General features: G+C 36.3%; 1 protein-coding gene across 3 annotated transcripts in view; it reads left to right on the top strand.

The window, feature by feature from the left end:
- NUP37 (nucleoporin 37) overlaps positions 1–18794 on the top strand; it is a 39457-nt gene extending 20663 nt beyond the window's left edge. For all 3 annotated transcript variants that reach the window (XM_051961085.1, XM_051961084.1, XM_051961086.1), the window contains exons 6-10: positions 6866–6956; positions 9826–10007; positions 12824–12874; positions 17596–17689; positions 18521–18794. In XM_051961085.1, coding sequence (XP_051817045.1) covers positions 6866–6956; positions 9826–10007; positions 12824–12874; positions 17596–17689; positions 18521–18634 — 532 coding nt within the window. In that variant the 3' untranslated portion in view covers positions 18635–18794. The remainder of the gene's footprint in view (positions 1–6865; positions 6957–9825; positions 10008–12823; positions 12875–17595; positions 17690–18520) is intronic.
- The last annotated feature ends 666 nt before the right edge of the window (positions 18795–19460 follow it).

The following is a 19460-nucleotide window of genomic DNA, read 5'->3' as shown; positions in this document are numbered from 1 at the left end:
AGCTCAGATCAGGAATCACTTTCCACACATTGACTTTCCTAATTCCCTCAGATGTTAACACTTCACCCCAAATTTCTGTGTATTGATTTTGTATTTACTTGTCTGTCCATATTGCCCCCAGTAAAATGGGAGCTTCTTGTGAATAGATAGACATTAAAATGCTCATTAAATTAAATTAAATTGGATTCTAGAATTCATATAATCAAGGGGGGAGAGTGTCAAAGCTCAGAGATTATATTCTTATTGAGTAAATATACCTTGTTTCCTTTTTTTTAATTCCACAGAGCTCTTGGCACATAATAATATTCATGAATCTTAATTGATTCATCTGAGTAAAGCAGAAAACAGATTTGCTTTTACAATCAAAGTTATAAACAAAATTAGGATCATATGGGCTGACCAGATGTTGGGAAATAGTAGAAAAAAGGTATAGGTGCTATAAAGCATAGTATGGACAGACATTATCAAAAGACAAAGATGCACCAGAAAATCTCTTTCCCTGACCACCTCCTTATTACCTTTATTTCCTTAGGTATTGGAGGAAGTGCCAGTCCATCCTCCCATGCAACTCTCCAGGATGGCCTTTAACCACTTAGATTATATCTCTAAGCTGCTTACCAAATTTTATTATGTATTATAGTTCATCAGACACCCCTATTTCTTTCACAAGGACCATGGTTTCTACCAGTTAAAGGAGCCAAGTGGATACAGATGTGTCAGTTAATACCATCCATTTTCCTTTTGTCCATATTGACAAAAACATTTGGTAGCAGGAATTTCCTTCTGCAGTGAACTCCCAAGCAGATAATTAGCCAGCCAGAAATCAAGAACAATAGCATAAAAAGAATAAATTATTACCCCAAAAGCTCCTTTGGAATCCACAAAAGAAACTTTGCCCTCTACTAATTATCATTTTTAAAAGACCCTTGTGAATATCTAGGTTTTTGTCAGTTTCCCAGTATTGAATTTGTATAAATCCTTTCATCTTGTGAATATATGTTTTTCAGAGAAGAGGGCAGGGGAAGAGTGAGAAAGAGCACAGATCATTTCATATGCCATAAAAAATCCTCTTTGCTCCTGAGTGAAATTAAGCAATTATTTTAACACTTAGTTCTAGCCAACAAGAAGCAAACTAGGTATCCAAACTCAGACTCTCCAGAAATGACCTAGGAAGTCACCTAATTTCACTCTTCAAGTTCCTTTCAGTTCTCACATCTTATGAACCACACCTAGTAGTAGACTTAAGATTTTTATACTCAAAAGGGACATCAGATATTTTCAATGGAAACTTTTCAATATACAGAGTTCCCAACAGCCATTGTAGCCGTTTCTTTCTGTCATCGCAAAGGTTGTGCTCTGTCCAGCAGTGTTTGCCTTTGCCCCTGTTTTTTTTTTTTTTTAACTCTACCTATCATTCTGTGTTGATTTGAGCAACAATACAGAATCAGGGCTTATTCAGACCTATCCTATATGATATTATCTCTTTCACAAAGGACATAGGAGCTCCCTTTCCACTTGATTTTGCCTGCCATTGAACCTGTATAAAACCCAAACAGTTAACTATTTCCCCTAACCAAAGTAAGTTTTTAAAAGATCATTCTTGCATTAGTATGAGAATAAGTGACCCATTCTCAGCATAGAGTAGGTTGCAGGGGAAAAGTTTAGCAGGGGGCAAGATGAAGAAATTGAATTGCTTCCCAACTCTTAAGTTAGATCTTCAAAATGTGGTTTCTTTTTTTTTCTTTTTTTTGGTTTGAAATGAATCCCAGAATATCAGACACACCCATAGTCAAATGTAAGTACAAAAACACCATCTAAAGCCAAGTATAAATGATTTTTTGGATTATCTGCCGTTTTGTATTATCCTTACCTCTATTTGTAGGAATATTCAAGAGTCAGTTGAATTTAGTTAACAACAGGCAAGCCGATATTCCAAGAAATCTTTTCAAATGACAATATGTTATTTGGCAATGTTATCAAGCAATATTCTGATGAAGAGTTAAAAACAAAACTCATTGTTTCTCCATCAATCATACCCATTTCTGTCAAGATTACCCCTGTTCTCTTCAGTCACCCAGGTTTGCAGCCTTCAAGTGCCTTGACTTTTTACTCACCCTAGGCCCCATCACCACCAACCGTCCAGCCCATTGCCAAGTCTTGTCACTTAAACCTCCACAACATTTTTATTTTCATCTCTCGCTTTCCATTCATACATCATGTGCCCTAGCTCAGACCTAACACTTATCCATAACTCTGCTTGTAGCTACGGTTTCCAAATTAGGCTCCCTGCATCCAATCTTTCCCCTCTCTAATTTATCCCCTACAACTGCCAAATAGATATTATAAAACACAAGGCTGACCATGTCATTCCCTTTCTTAAGAAGCTTCAGTAGCTCCCTATTGATTCTAGGACAAAATACAAACTACTGAATTGGACATTTACAGCTTTTTATAACCCGGCTGTCTTTCCAGACATTTTCCCTTCGACATACATACTACATTCTGGTCAGACTTCTGGCCTAATTGCCATACCCTATACATAATATTCTGTCTCCTGCTGTTTTCTCTCTTCTCCCTCTTAAAATCTATTCCCTTCAAAGCTCAGCTCAGGTATCACTTATAGGAAGCCTTTCAGGATTCACCTAATTATTAGTGCTTGTTAGTTCTTCAAAAATCAAGGGTAACTAGATTGCTCCATAGTGCACAGGATGCCAGACCTGCCCTCAGGAAGATTCATCTTCATGAGTGCAAATCTAGCCTCAGATACTTCTTAGCTGTATACTCCTGGGTACATCACTTAATTGTTTATCTCGGTTTCTTCCTCTGTAATATGAGCTGGAGAAGGAAATACCAAATCACTCCATTATCTCTGCCAAAAAAAAAAAAAAAAATCCCACAAGGGTTCACAGAGATGGACACAATTTGACAACAATTTTCTGTAATGCTTTGTACTCTTATCATGAAACCCAGCACCCAGTACAGTGTCTAACACTTAGGAAGCACTTAATAAATGCATGTGTTGTTAAATGCCTGAGATACAAGTAATATTTTCCACACACACCCCCAGAACTCTTTAAATGCTTTCTGCCATCTAAATTCTAAAGGAAAAATATAAAATGGAGCCATTTTTTTCATTTCAAATGGCTTCATAAAGAAAGGCCCAATATGCTGAACTTAGATCTACATGAGTTTAACTCTTTGAAATGATTAACAATTCAAAAAGCTAATACTGATTTTCAGTTTCAGCTTATAGGCAAATAATATTGAACACAAACTTTTTCTGCATTATGGTATACTAAGATCTATACAGGCAGATCCCCAACTTCCAAATATCATTTTTTCCAAAACTTGGTATGTAAATTTGGGATTTAGAATTTATTTAACCCTAGTTATCTGAACTTAACCACTGTTTATAACGTTTCTATGGAAACCATATTCAGAGTTGAGTATGAGGAACATATCTCTTCCCCTTCTTTCCCTCCCATAAGGATCTTCTGTTCCATTTTATATTTCCTCCTATAAAAGTCCAGAGCTTGGGGCGACTAGATGGTGCAATGGATAGAGCAGTCAGCCTTGGAGTCAGAAGGACCTGAGTTCAAATCCTACCTGACACTTAATACTTCATAACTGTGTGATCTTGGGCAAGTCACTTAATCCCAACTGCCTCTCAAGAAAGAAAGACAACTGAAAATAATTATAGCACTCACTTTTCAGAGCTTTTATAACACAGGTTAGCACTGTCTGGTTCATAGTCAGCTTTTAAAATACCTTCTTTTGTACATTTTCATTCTAAATATTACTTAATACCATCAGTGGTGTCTTAGAAAAGAAATTTTTTTCTTATATGCTACATTTTTTCCTTGGAATGATAAAGATGAATTGATTTAGACAACATAAAATATTCTTGATTTGTGTTTAAATTATTGAGATTTTTAAATATAGAAAACTTGTCATAAATAGTTACTCCTAAACATTAAAATGTAGCCAAATGTCTAATGCAGAAGAAGAAATTTCAAATTTGCTTTCTGATAAGGAACATAGAAAAGATTTGCCTTTTCCATATCCTGAAAGTTAATTAGGCTGTGTCAGACAGAGTCAATTTAGGTGTATAAATTAAATTCCTAATTGTGCCACATTTGGGAAAGTTAGGAAGACTCACACAGTGAACATATGAATGCAGGTTTAAGTTCCATAAAAATTTCTGCACTTCTAGTGAGAACTCCCAAGAAATAGAAATCTGTTGAATAAATCAGACGAGAAACAGTCAAAAGTCATAGAAAAGTCTATTGAGCTCTAACAAGTCTTGAAATTTAATGAAAACTTTAAAAAAAGATGTATCTATAGCTAATTTAGTTATGCTAATTGTAACCCCATTTATTATCTATTGCATGTTTGGACAGGTTATACAACCACTGAAATTTGTTGAATAAGCATATAGATTTGGGGGAAGAAGTGAAGGGAGTTGTAGTTAAATTGACTTGTCTCTATTAAACAGCTAGTGTCAAGTGCCTGAGGCTGCATTTGAACTCAGATCCTCCTCATTGTACTCTAACTACCTGAATAAGCCTATAATTTTAAATCACAAATCATCCTGTCGCAAAGAGGAGTAGGAAGAAGTTTGTGAGGTTGTTGTTATTACCTGAGATTAAATCAAGGCAGTTTGAGGTGATCTTGGGGGATAGGAGGAATGATCAGATAAGATTTTTGGGAAAATCCTTAATTGACTAGCATTTAAAATTATTGTTATCCTTATTCTGTAACTTCCATATCTTGCTTCCTGGTATAGATTTGTGTTTTATATAATGACTAACTCAACTCTGTATTAGAGTGGGTTCAAAAGAATGGGGGTTTACAGAAATCATTCTCTCATGGGATTCACTAAATAGGCAAAGCAAAATGTTATTATTTCAGTAGAAATAAAATAGTGTTAGTATTAGCACTTTATTACTTGCTTGTACTGTGTGTGTCTGATAAATATGGCTTTTGCCAAATCTAACATCTTTATAATGCAACAAAATCATAATGTTCCCCCATACACTAAATATAGTTTTTAAAAATTTATTTTACTTAAATGGGTCTAATTGTAGCATGTCTGGTAGTTGAGAAGATGTGCTTGGTCAAGTAGATATACTTTAAAAGAAAAATACGAGTTTAAAAGCAAATATATTGTTCTTTCAACTTTGGGAAATGGGCATTTTTCACTATAAATATATTTTCTTGCAAAAAGCATAGAAGTAAAATTCAATGAAAGATATAGTGGCACAAACAGAAAAGTATGTAATTATTCAGACGAGTCATAAAAGAGTCCTGTGACCACTTTGACTTCCCTTTCCCATGTCAGCATTGTTCCTGCTTTCTATAGAAAAGAGGGAGGGAAGGAGAGAAAAAGGAAAGGAATAAACATTTATTAAGCACCTACTATGTGCTGAGCACTATGCTAAGCACTTACAAATATTATCCCATTTATTCCTTACAACCACTCTGGTAGAGATCCCTGTTTACTGTTGAGGAAACTGAGTCAGCCAGAAGTGAAGTAATTTGTCCAGAGTCACACAGTATTTGACACCAAATGTGAACTCAGTTCTTCCCAATTCCAGGCATGGTGCTCCATCTACTGTGCCATTTCACTGTCTACAATTGACAGACAATGAGCATGGAAAGCTTTATGGAGGCAAAAGAAAAGATTTAAGATAAAGTTCTGAGAAATCAATCGTTCTCAGAAATGGTCACCTTAACTCTGGCCAAAGTTGATTGATTGATGGGCATCTATAAATGTATTAAAACAGTTCCTTCCGAAGAACTAATACATCATTTCTCCTATGCCTGGCATTTGAGTAGGCACTTAATAAATGCTTATGGATTGATTGATGATAATCAGATATATGCCTTCCTTAGACTTCATTACTACAATATATTCATAGAGGATTTTCTTTAGGCCCACCCTCCAAGATTCTTGGTGGTAGTTTATCCTTATCTTCTTCCCATCAGGAGTCCACCCAACAGGCATTAGCCCTCTTAACATTAAGTGAGCATGGGTATTTTCTTATTTTGGCCTGCCCTTCCTACCTTGCATATCCCAAAGTTTGAGCATTATATATGTACTTAGTACCTTCTTCAGAGATAATAAGCTGGCTACCATTATCACATATTTTTGTTTAAAAAAAAAAAAGTTACTGGAACAACATTCCATTTGCCCAAACTTGAGTTCTGCTGGAGGACAAATTTGTAACAAAGAAACTGAATTTTTGGTAGCAACAGTAAAAAGAGAGGAGAATTAAAGCAAAAGAATAATGAATAAGAGCAGTTATTTGGCTAGGATTATCAGGGAGGTCAAGGGAATACCAAGTAAATGGCCATTGACCTCAATGAATTCAATTTTGTCAAACCACATTAGAAGCTACAGCATAATTATATGTTGTTATTTTGAAAACAGGAGGCCTGCTTTTCTTTTAAGCTTCATTGATGGAAAGTATAATGTGAACTGACTGTAGAATTAGGGAACTGCAGCCTATTAGTGAATTTCAGCTCCTGGAACCTTCAGCATATAGCCCACAATATAGAAAGTAATTAACTTAAAACTTTTTCTGCCATGTCACAGGGCCAGAATACTTTGGCATGTGCAATAGCATATTAATCACACCACAGAAAGAGTATGGCAACTTCCTATATGCTTGAGTATAAAAATATTCAATTTTTTATAATGCCATAGAGAGCAGGACTTGAATTTTTGCAATACTGTCTCATTTGCTTTTTAAAAATAAAATAATTTTTTTAAAATACTGAGAAACTATAAAATCACAGTTTATTAATTGCTTTAAATAATGTCATGTAAATGATAAGAAATCCTGTCGTATTCTCTTATTAGAGTCTGGGACTTAGAAGGAAATCAGAAAGCTCATTTTGTTCTCCGTTCCCCTGGAAGGAGTGTCTGCTGGCATCCTGAAGAAGCTTGTAAAGTGAGTTGTCATAGGATTTTATTTATTTATTTTTTTTAATCAGTGCAAATAGAGTTTGTACATGGACTATGACTATCATGAGACTGGTTCCAAGGGGCTAGGCATGTATCCTGTGCATATGCAATTAATAAGGTAAATGGTTAAAACAAGAATCAACTGCTAGAGCCTGTCTCTTAGAATGCTCACTCATGGCCAGATTGATCTTTCTAGTCTCAGAATTCTGTATCCTTCTACAGCATCCTGAAGAAGCTTGTATGGTAAGTTGTCATAGGATTTTATTGTTTTGGTTTTTTTTAATCAATGCAAATAGAGTTTGTACATGGACTATGACCATCATGAGACTGGTTCCAAGGAACTAGGCATATATCCTTTGCATATGCAATTAATAATGGTTAATACAAGAATCAATTGTTAGATCCTATCTCTTAGAATTCTCACTCAGGTCTAGGCCCAACTCATTTGGCCAAATTGACCTTTCTAATCTCAGAATTCTGTATTCCTTCTACTACTGTGCCTTTGCCTAGAAAGCATTTTCTCTCTCTTGCTCTTAAAAATCCTTAGTTCCCTTCACAGTTCAACTCTTATGTTCCCTAAGCTTTAACTGATTCTTCCAGCCTTTTACACGTTCTACTTCTTGTGGTTATCTTGTTTCTCTGTATTACTTTTATCCCCCAATAGAGTCTTAAATTTCTCTGGAGCAGAAACTGCCATTTTCGTATCAGTATTTTCATTATCTATTATGGTACTATGTCCAAATGAGGCATTTATTAAAGCTTTTTGATTTGAATTTAATTTCAAGGCTTAGTTCAAGTGCTGTGTCCTCTGGGAAGCCTTCCCAACTTCTTCTACCCTGTGGCCCAGAATTGTTAATGCTTTCCTCATCAGAATGTCCTAGAGTACTTTGAGCTCTCCCTCACCCTTTTTCTTCTCTACCTTATACTCTTATTTTTCAATCTACATATGATTTTATCCTAGTTGACTGTAAAATCTCTTGGGGAACAGGAGCTGTTTTATTTTTGCCCTTTGTATATTTCCAACATGAAAAGAATCTCATATATAGTATGCTCTTAATAAATGCTTGTTAAATTGAAAGGAAAGGAAGGTAAAATAATCTTAAGCTGCATTAAATCATAGTAGCCTAGTGTCCAGAAAGATAAAGGTGATCATTTTATTGTTCTTGCCTCTGGTCAAATCACAACTATATTATTATGTTACTTGTGAGCATCATACTTTTAGAAAGGACATAGATAAGCTGTACAAAGTAAAGTGGGAGGAATAAGGGGATAAGGCCTTACTATAATGGTGATTATGAGAAGGTTGAAGAAGTCAGAGATACTTAACCTGAGTAAGACAAGACTTATAGGGGGCAGCTACAGTGTGGGAGAAGAATTAGGCTCGTCCTACTGAGCTCAAGAGTTTAGAATCAGGGGGACAGTGAGAGTTGCTGAGACAAGAAAAAAAGTAAGCCTGCTGAGCGAAACAAGCAGAACCAGGAATACATTGTACATGATAACAGCAAGAATTTGCAATGATCAACTATGAAAGACTTGGTTATTCTCAGTAATTAAGTGATCTAAAGCAATCCCAATAGACTTTGGACAGAAAATGCCCTTTGCATCCAGAAAAAGAACTGAGGAGACTGGATGTAAATCAACACATGCTATGTTCATTTCTTTTTTTCATTTTTTTATCTCTCCCATGGTTTTTCCCTTTTGCTCTGATTTTTCTCTCCCAATATGATTTATAAAGCAATGTGTGTTCAAAATAAAGAAAAAGGAAAAAAAACAAAAAGAACAAGAAGGGAATCTACAAATCCCAAAATTCTGACTGTACTACTAAGCAGCAATCAATTTTTTTTTTAAGTTTGGTAAAAGAGAGAGTGAGAAGAAGAGATTGAGCAAGCAGTGGAATAGATTTAGTATGACATATACAGAAGAAAGCATCATGTTATTGGGAGATTTATTAGTTATTGAGAGGATTCACTATTTGACAAAACTTTCTGGGAAAACATTGGACAACATTCTAACAGAAATTAGATTTAGGCCAGTAGTTCACATCATATACCAAAATAAGAAAGATATGTGACACGTATATAAAAAGTCATATCAGAAAATAGATTTGAGGAGCAAGGAAGGAATTATCTTTCAGATATTTGAATAGTGGAAAAGTTTATAACTAAACTAGTGGGAAATATATTTAGAAGAAATACTTGTCTGTATTTGATAAACTCTTGAACTTATTCTCCTAATCCAAGGGACATCATTGATGTCATTTTATAAAAATTATATTAATACTGAATAACAGTCTTAGCAGTTTTAGGAAGGGAAGACCTTTCTTCTTAGCCATTAATGATTTTATCACTTGAAATTGCACTAATGAATTTCTTCACTAAAATTTATTTTTCCTACTTTTTCTAAGATCTCCCAATAATTGAGTACCTACACAAAACCTTTTGCTATCTAACCTTGTGACCTCTAGACCTAAATTTTGAAAATTTAAGCCCTATCCGATATAACCTGACACAATAACTTGTACATTAAATTCTTTTAAATTTGTTTGGTGAATTGAATGTATCACCCCCTATTTTAGTATACACTTTAAGTATTAGCAAAAAATGTTTGGGGGAGTTTGGATCAGCATCTTCTTTGGTGTTTTGCTGAGGCAATTGAAATTAAGTGACTTGCCCAGGGTCACAGCTAGGAAGTGTTAAGTGTCTGAGAGCAAATTTGAACTCAGGTCCTCCTGATTTCAGGGCTGGTGCTTGAATCAGCATCTCATACCACAGATTTGCTTGTCAAATTCTTATAAACTAAGTAGTAGAAAAGTATAATTATCATTTTCAGTAAATTTATCTTTTTCTGTCTTTTAGTTGATGGTTGCAGAGAAGAATGGAACAATCAGGTTCTATGATCTCATTACCCAGCAGGCTATCCTGTCTCTTGAATCTGAACAGATGCCATTAATGTCAGCACACTGGTGTTTAAGAAATACCTTCAAAGTTGGAGCTGTTGCAGGAAATGATTGGCTAATCTGGGATATTACTCGGTCCAGGTATTTCCTTAGCATTTTTGTTATTTAAAAAAAAAAATCTTTATTATACAGGAATATCTATTATGTTAAACATTATTGTATGGTAGAGTGAGTGAGTATTTTTTAAGTAAGCACGTAAAAAATAAGTGCTTACTTTATGCCTAGCACTGTGCTAAGTGTTCGGGATACGAATGCAAGAAAACCAGTCAGTCTCTTCTCTTGAAAGTTCACATTTTTGTGGGGAGGACAAAACACCAAGGAGAATTGGGAAGTGGAGGATCAGAGGAGAGAAGAGATGGGGTGGTCTGGAGAGTGCGTCTAACCGGGAGCAAGTAAGTTCATGGCTCAGGATTCTCATGAAATCCACAAGCATTGTTGGGGCCCCTCCTATGTGCCGAGCACTGTACTATGCCACGCTGGCATTACACCACTACTTTTGGTATCTCCCCAGTGACTCCCTTCTTGCCTTTCTAATGATAATAAGTCATTGTCCATGTTTATGAGATTCAAGCTACTATTGTTTTTCTGATTTTTTTCATAATTGTATCAGTCAATCATTGTGTAAATACTTTAGAGTCGCCATTTTAATCAAAAAATGTGCATTTCAAGTTTCAATTCAAACCATATGCCCAATGGAGACCTGGTGCCCTCATGATAACACAGCCTCCCTGTGACCTCCTTTGCAGCACAGATTGTACTTTCATTCCCTTTGACTCACCAGCAGATATAGGGGAGTTGGAATACTCCTTGCTCCTATGGTTCCCTGCCTACCAGGGCTCACCTCTTTAGAAGGTCACTGAGTCCATATCTTCCACCCAATCAAAATTTTCATAGCTTTCCTCTACCAATTTCTGGGACATTCCCTTTCTTTACTGTTTGAGTTCAGTTCCTAACTCACATCTTTTCTTTCTGGCTCTTATCTTTATACTAGGGAGCTTCAACATATATTAACCTTCCTTTAAGCACTCCAAATTCACAATTCCTCCAGTTACTCATTTCACGTGACGTACTCCTCCACCTCATCTGAGTCACACACAAAGATGGTCACATCCTGGATCTTGCTGCTCCACTTCTTTGTTCTCAAATTCTGAAATTCCTTTATTTGATCAATCTACCTCTCCTTTTGGTTTGCAACCCCATTCCCTATTTTTCATCCACACTGTGATGACCAGTCCCTTAGTTCTCTCCCAGGCCCTGTATTATCTACACTGTCCTTTCCATATCTTGACCACTTCAGCTCTTCTTTTGAGTCCCTTGTCCTTTATTTTATTGCCAATCATTCCCTGCTAAGTTTTAGCTTTCAGTCATTCATTCATTATCTTCATTCCTACAAATGTGTTGCTGAACAAAGCTAGAGAGAAAATATGCTGACTGGATTCACACATTTATAACTTCACTTGGACTCTCACTGTTGTAAGAAAACTCTTTCTCACTCCCTAATTAACTTGCTAGCCTAGTCACCATAACAGCTTCTCTAAACTTTTTCATTATCCTCATATTTCCTGTGACTCTCCCCATTCCCCATTCAGCTGAGACCCTTGCCTCATATTTTATGAAAAAAGTGAACCCATTTTCCAAAAGCTCCCACTTCTCCCTTCCTCTTCCATCTCAAATCACTAAAATGCCTTTTTCTGCTTTTTCCCCCGTTTCACATGAAGAAGTGACACTTCTTCCCAAACACCTCAGGGTCAAGTCACCCTTTTCCATCCTATCTTTTCCGGCTGATTACCACTATCATCTCCACAGCCATTTATCTTCCCTCCATCTCTGTCTGCTTCCTGAATGACAGGACTGTGTCTCCCCCATTCTTGAGCTTCATTATCCTCACCTGATCCATTCATCCCGCTGGTCACTGCCCCAGATTTCTTCCCCTTTTCAGGTGAATTCTCTGAGAAGACTGACTACAAGGAATGGGGGTCTCCACTCCCTCTTTGCCCTGTAGTTTGGCTGCGGCCCCATCATTCAGCTGAAACTGCTGTCTCCAAGGTTGCCGATGGCCTCGTGGTGGCCAATTCTAAGGGCCTGTCCTCCTGACCACTCTGCAACTTCTGCTGTCACTCTCTGTTCAGTGACAGTTCACTCTCTTTGCTCTTAGTTTTCAAGACAAGACCCTCTTCTGTTTCTCCTTCTCCCCATCTGGCCTCTTCTCCTCAATCTTCTCTTTCTTACCCTCTCCTCTCCATGCTCAGACTTCTGTGTCTTCCACATGCCTCTTCCCTCCTCTGACTCCTTCACCAAAATGATGGAGGCTCTCATCACTTCATACCTGGTCTCTCTGCTATGGGCTCTTCCACTCATCTGTCAAATTGATTTTGCTAGACCGTAGGTCTGACCTGCACTGATTGATTTTCAAAGCTCATCTTGCCTTCTCCTACCTTTTCCATCTCCTCATACCTTATTCTCTTTCTACCCTCCATATACTCTTTGATTCAGTGATATCAACCTCCTTGCTGCTCCACAAACAAGACACTCTCTCCACATGGGGAATTTTCTCTGGCCATTCCCCATGCCTGGATTGCTGTCCCTTCTCACCTCTATCTCCTGGTTTTCCTGGCTTCCTTCCCAGCTAACATCTCACTTTTTGCAGAAAATCTTTCCTAATCCCACCCACTTCTCATGCCTTCCCTCTGCTGATTATCTCCAGTTTATTCTATTTAGGTCTTGTTCCTACACAGTTGTTTGCATCCTGGCTCCTTCATTAGGATGTGAGCTTCTTGAGAACATGGACCATATTCTACCATTCTCCTACTACGTAATGACCATTTAGTAAATGTTTATTGGCTAACTGGTTGAATAACAGATTGTAATTACATACTTTTTTTTTTTTTTTTTTTTAGTTATCCTCAGGATAAAAGACCTGTCCATATGGATCGAGCTCACTTATTCAGGTACAGTTTCCCAGTTATTTGGAAAATTACTGATTTAATCTTTTGAATCCTATGTATCATAGCTGGTAAGGTAATCTTTAAGTTCAATTTTTAATTTTTAAAAAATGGATAGAGATAAGGGGGGAAAAAAAGCATCATAAACCATTTCACAGAGATCTTAGAGATCAAGTAATCCAACCTCTTCAAAATACTAATATAGTTTCTTATCATATGAACTGACTTCTCTTATCACCCAAAAATACTCTCCAGCTTGCACTTTCTCTTTCACCTATCCATCTTTCCTCCAGTCTTCGTGGTTCAGTTCAGACTTCAAGATCATCCTCTGACTACCATAGCTCTTCTCTGTATGTCCCTCTTCTCTGAACTCTTAGAAAATGTATTATACATTCTACACAGCTTGTCACTTAATTGTTTGTTTTCTTATTAGGGACAATTTCACATGTATTAGTTTCTTTTGTGAGAACTTTTTTAAGTTCTGAAGTTAGAGATTATTCTCATTACTTTTGTTATCTCCCACAATTCATTCTCTACCACTATCACCACTCATTCCCCTCCTTCCCCCAAGTTCCCATAGTTCTAACTACAAAGCAGACAGACATTCAGTAAATACTTTCTGGATGACTGAAATGGAATAAATATAATGGTGGAATCATCATCACCAATATTTCAAGAATAACTTCTTTTTTAAAGTTCCAAACAAAAACGCATAGATTGGTGAACAATTTTGGGAGGGATGGTAAGTGTCAGTTTGGTTAGGTTTTGTAAAACCAAAAACAAATTAGAATACAGAGAATAGAAAGATATTGCAAGAAAGAAAAGAGGCCTTTGTCTATGCCTCTGGAAGAAAACAAACATAAATCATCTCTACAGTCTACTATCCCTTCCTTTTCCATTGATGATAATTTGTATTATAGTGCATGAGATTATACTTTGAGATTATTCATTCAGTAAATACATGGGGAATCCCTCTCCCACTTGGAAACTGTACATGATAATGTTTCATAATGATGGGAGTCATGTCCACTTTCTAAGGATTTCTTTGATATTAATAAGCAGAGAGTCATCAAAGTTATGTTTGTTATTACATCATTTAAGGAATTTTATATGACTTCAGTATTGCTGAAAGAGAGCTTTTAAGGCATTATTTAGCTCTACTGAGTCAAGTGCTTTTTTTAATAAGCTATAAGCGCAATAAGATCTTAAATTGCATAACTGTACCTGTTCCCTCTGATACTTTCATTGAGAATAAACCTCAATATAGGTATATCTTGTTTTCATAAAAAATTTGTGGAAATAGAAAAGTAGGCCCATGGATCAGTAGTTTTTAACATTCTCTCAGTCACATTTGTTGTTATTGTTATTGTTATTGTTAAAAATAACACTAAGCTCCAAAACATTTCCCAGGCCTTTGGCCTCCTCTCTCTCTCATAATTGTGCCCTCTCGAGTAGGGGGCTTCCTGTGGATGCTGGCCATGAGTAGGCCAGCTGTTCTGTTTCTCCTTCCTCATGTAGCCCATCAGGGAGCATCCAGATGTGGCTGCTCCACTGTTACTGACAGCAAAAAGTTTGTTAGAAAAATCTGTACAGATTGTTTCCATTTTTGTCTCTTTGTCGTCATATTCCTCGCTTCATCCTTAAATGCCCCCAGGATTGTTTTTGCTTTGATGGGTCTTTTGCCAGACTTTCTTTAAACTTGCTTCTTCCCTGCTCCTGCTCCCCTTCCTTAGTGAGTAAAATCTATTTGGGCTTTTTTGCCCAACACGTGTCTCTCCACTTGAACTAAAGCTAGCTTTCTAACCTAAATTTCATTAGTTTTTTTTAATACACTTTCAATACTTCCATAGTCAAATAGCCGTCAGTATTGTATACCATTACAAAGGTTGCCTTGAGGCATAGTTTTTCCATCATAGAGAGTTTTACTTTCCCTCCTCACCATACCCTTCCAAAACAGGGATTCACACTGGTTACTATAAAATCTGTGCATTAAATATTCTAGTTCCTTTAGTAGTGGCTTCCAATTAAATTACAAGTCCTTTGATTCTATTTGTTTTCTATATGAGAAAAGGTCTTTGTAGTCTATATTTTGGGAAGAGGATTATTGGAATAGCCCCCTTATTCATCTCTTTCTCTCTATATTCTTTCTAGCCAAAACCTTGTAGTCATTGTTGATGTCTGCTGAGTCCAATCTATCATTTTCATATCTTTGTTTGAATTTTTTATATTTTGTTTTATTGTTAATTTCCTTTTACCCAAATCTAGTTTTCTTTTTCTTTTTTTTTTTTCTTAATTATAACTTTTTATTGACAGAACCCATGCCTGGGTAATTTTTTTACAACATTATCCCTTGCACTCACTTCTGTTCCGACTTTTCCCCTTTCTCCTTCTACCCCCTTCCTTAGATGGCAAGCAGTCCTATATATGTTAAATATGTCACAGTATATCCTAGATACAATATATGTGTGCAGAACCGAACAGTTCTCTTGTTGCACAGGAAGAATTGGATTCAGAAGGTAAAAATGCCCATCAATTGGAGAATGGTTGAGTAAATTGTGGTATGTGAACGTTATGGAATATTATTGTTCTGTAAGGAACGACCAGCAGGATGAATACAGAGAGGACTGGCGAGACTTACATGAACTGATGCTGAGTGAAATGAGCAGAACCAGGAGATCATTATATACTTCAACAACGATACTGTTTGAGGATGTATTCTGATGGAAGGGGATCTCTTCGACAAAGAGACCTAACTCAGTTTCAATTGATCAAGGATGGACAGAAGCAGCTACACCCAAAGAAAGAACACTGGGAGATGAATATAAACTGCTTGCATTTTTGTTTTTCTTCCTGGGTTATTTATACCTTCTGAATCCAATTCTCCCTGTGCAACAAGAGAACTGTTCGGTTCTGCACACATATATTGTATTTAGGATACACTGACATATACATGTATAGGACTGCTTGCCATCTGGGGGAGGGGATGGAGGGAGGGAGGGGAAAAATCGGAACAGAGGTGAGTGCAAGGGATAATGTTGTAAAAAACTATCCTGGCATGGGTTCTGTCAATAAAAAGTTATTAAAAAAAGAGAGAGAGAAAGGTTCTTCCTTTCACAAATACTGCCACCTTCCTAATCTAGGGTTCCATTATCTCTGCTCAATAAATCCACAATTTTACCCATCTTTACCCCAGCCTCTTAGGAAAAGACTGGGAGGTTTAAGGGCATATGTGTAATAAAGAAACATGGAATTTGACAAAAATTGTTAGAAAGCAATCTAGCAGAAATTTAAGTTTAACCAACATCTCACATTGTATTACCACGCTAAACCAAACGCATATGTGGTCTAACGATAAAAAAATTACACATCTTAGGTATCTATAGGTGTCTATAGGAAGAGTTCCTGACCAAACAAGAGATAACAAGAAATAAAAGGAATGATTTTGATTATGTAAATTTGAAATTTTCCTAATTCCATTAAGTCAGTGTAGCTGAAATTATCAGGGAAACAGTTAATCGAGAGGGGGAAATTGCAGCAAATTTCTCTGATAAACATTTCATATCTAAGATATATAGATAAGTGATCCAAATATATAAGAACAAGATCTATTCTCCAATGGAAATATAGTCAAAGCATACAGAAAACAGTTTTCAAAAAGAGCTATCAACCATATAAAAAATTTTCCAAGTCATTATAAAATTAAAATAGCTATGTTTGTTGTAAAACAGCTCATCAGTTTGGCAAAGATGAAAAATAACAATGACATATATCAGAGAAATAGGCATGCTAATACACTGTTATTGGAGCCATGAATTGATCTAGTCATTGTCAAAAACAGTTTAAAACTACTTGCTCAAATGGGCAGTGGTGTCAAATTCAAAGAAAAATTTAGAAAGCCACAAAATGACATTATCTGTGTTTTATTATATTGTATTTATTTTGCTAAAGTTTCCTCAGTATATTTTAATCTGATTTGAGCCTCAAGGAGAGTTTTGCAAGCTGCCCAGGCTCTGAGTTTGCCATCTGTGCTGTGGGAGATACAAACAAGAGTCTCTTCATAGAATTTTTAATTTAGTAGGTGATGATATAAGGTATAATGCAAAATGAAAAAGAAGAATCACAAAATGCAGTGATGCTGCCAGTGTGGAGTCAGCATGGCATCATCCTAATAGAGCACTGAATTTGGAATTCAAGGACCTTCTAAGTGACCTCTGAAAAGGCCCTTCAGGCCTCTGTTTCTGCATCTGTATAACAAGAGGTTGAATTAAATGGTTTCCAAGATCCCTGAGATAAAAGGTTAATAGGATAGCAGCAGTTAGATGAATTTAAAGAGGAAAGAGACTAGATGCAGCAGTCATTCAGTTTAGGAGACTGTTGTGGCAGTCCAGGTAGAAGATAACAGATGCAGCGGATTAGTGAAGCTGGGAATAGAAAGGAAACAATAGGACTGACATAGAGTAACAGAAGCAGAATTTAGTCAGTTAGTCCATCTGTGGGTTGACCCCCAAGCCTGAATAAATAATAATGATTAACTTTCTCAAATTAGGAGCCAAAGTAGAATTGGTATTCTAAGTTAATTTGAGATTTAGGTGTCACTAGAATTGGATGGAGATATTCTCTTAGATAACATGGGATTGGATAAATATTTAGAATGGAGTTTAGGATCAGAAAGAACAACCTCAGTTGTACAAAAAAGACAGAATGACTGATATTGATTCTTTTCTCAGGTGGTCAACTGTTAATGAAAACCTGTTTGCAACCACTGGCTACCCTGGCAAAATGACCACTCAGCTTCTGATTCATCATTTGGGGCACCCTCAGGTAGTACTGGCTTGGAGTTTTTGTCATCTTCTATCCATCCCTTCTACTTGTTTTCTTCTTTTGAAACTTAAAATCCTTAAATTGGCTGCTCTTTTGGCCACGTAAACTACATATAAAGGTATCTTTTTTACATTCTTATTAGCAATTTAATAAAGTAAGCTTTTCAAATTTAGAAGATCACATGCTCATGTTTCCCTCCTGTTGCTTTTCTATTTTCCTCCTTTATTTAAATTGTGTCATTGTGTCTTGAAATTGGCTGAACTACAAGGCCACAAGCTCAGTTCCTTAAGGCAGGGGTCCTCAAACTTTTTAAATAGGGGGCCAGTTCACTGTCCCTCAGACTGTTGGAGGGCTGGACTATAGTAAAAACAAAAACTTTGTTCTGTGGGCCTTTAAATAAAGAAACTTCATAACTCTGGGTGAGAGAGATAAACGTCCTCAGCTGCCTCATCTGGCCCACAGGCCATAGTTTGAGGACTCCTGCACTCTTAAAAGATAGACTGGTCATCTTCCTATGCCCTTGATCTCAGATTGAGACCCTTTCCATCCTACCATCCCAGTGTGAGGCAGAAGTGTGGGGCAGAAGGAACTGGCCAAGTACCTGGTCTCATCCCCACTCCTGGATCATCAGTCAGAATGGCATTCCCCTGAATCTGTCAGTGTGGTCATCCATTTGGTTGACAGATAATGGGAAAATTAATTGATAAAGCACATGTTGTTAAATGAGGACATGTTTGTTTGGAGGATGCTTTGTTTAGATTTGTTGTGCCTTTTGAATTTATTGTTACATTCTAACTAACTCCTCTTCCATGATCTGCTTTCTGGTTTTAGCCTATCCTCATTGGATCTGCAGCTGTGGGATCTGGTCTGTCCTGGCATAGGACTCTCCCTCTGTGTGCCATAGGAGGCGACCACAAGTTATTGTTTTGGGTGACTGAGATGTAAAACAAATATCTTCCTTGTACACTAAGTTCTCAAACTATATTTTTAATAAATATTTTGGTTAGAATCTTTATTTTTTATATTTCCAATGTACTTAAACAGTCAACTGTTTTAATACTAATGTCTAAGTGTTTGGTCTTATTATTAAATGATTTATTCGTAATCTGTTCTGAATTTTCATTTTTTATATATTTTTGAGAACGATAATTGGCCTTAATCCAAAAATATCAATTAAAAATTAGTGCTTTTGTTTATACAGTAACATACAAAGGGCATCTCCTGTATTGCTCCCACTTCTCCTAAATGCAAACATTTTTTACAGGAAGAAAAATATCAGAAAATTATTTGGTTACCTTACATTACTTCTCCACCACTGCCAGAATGCGTATATACATGTGTATTTTACATTTGCTTTGTCAGTTTGACTTTATAGGAATGTTGGTCTTAATAATTTATAGAACATTTTGAACTCATCAGTGAGTATGAATTATTATTGTTTCATTTATCATAGGAAACTTATTTTGTTGTTCAAATTCATCTGATTATTTGCTCAACAAAATAGGACCAGCAGATGATTTAACAGATGATTCATGCAATAAATCTTAGAAATCAGTGCCACTCAAAATCTGAATCCTAACAACAGACTTTTAATGAGACTTTCTTCCAAAATTCCTCCATTATCATTAAGACAAATGTAGAGGAAATTAAATGACAGAAAGTAAATAAAAAAGAATAATATTTCTCCTTACCTAGAAAACTGAAATCTGCCTGGTTACCTATGTCCCTCTGATTTTTGGCAGATTCTGGGATTTTTTTTTCCCATAATGCT

Source organism: Antechinus flavipes, chromosome 5 (genome assembly GCF_016432865.1).
Source record: "Antechinus flavipes isolate AdamAnt ecotype Samford, QLD, Australia chromosome 5, AdamAnt_v2, whole genome shotgun sequence".
NCBI lineage: Eukaryota > Metazoa > Chordata > Mammalia > Dasyuromorphia > Dasyuridae > Antechinus > Antechinus flavipes.
Note: the sequence above shows the minus strand (reverse complement) of the source record. Positions and strands in the feature narration are given on the sequence as shown.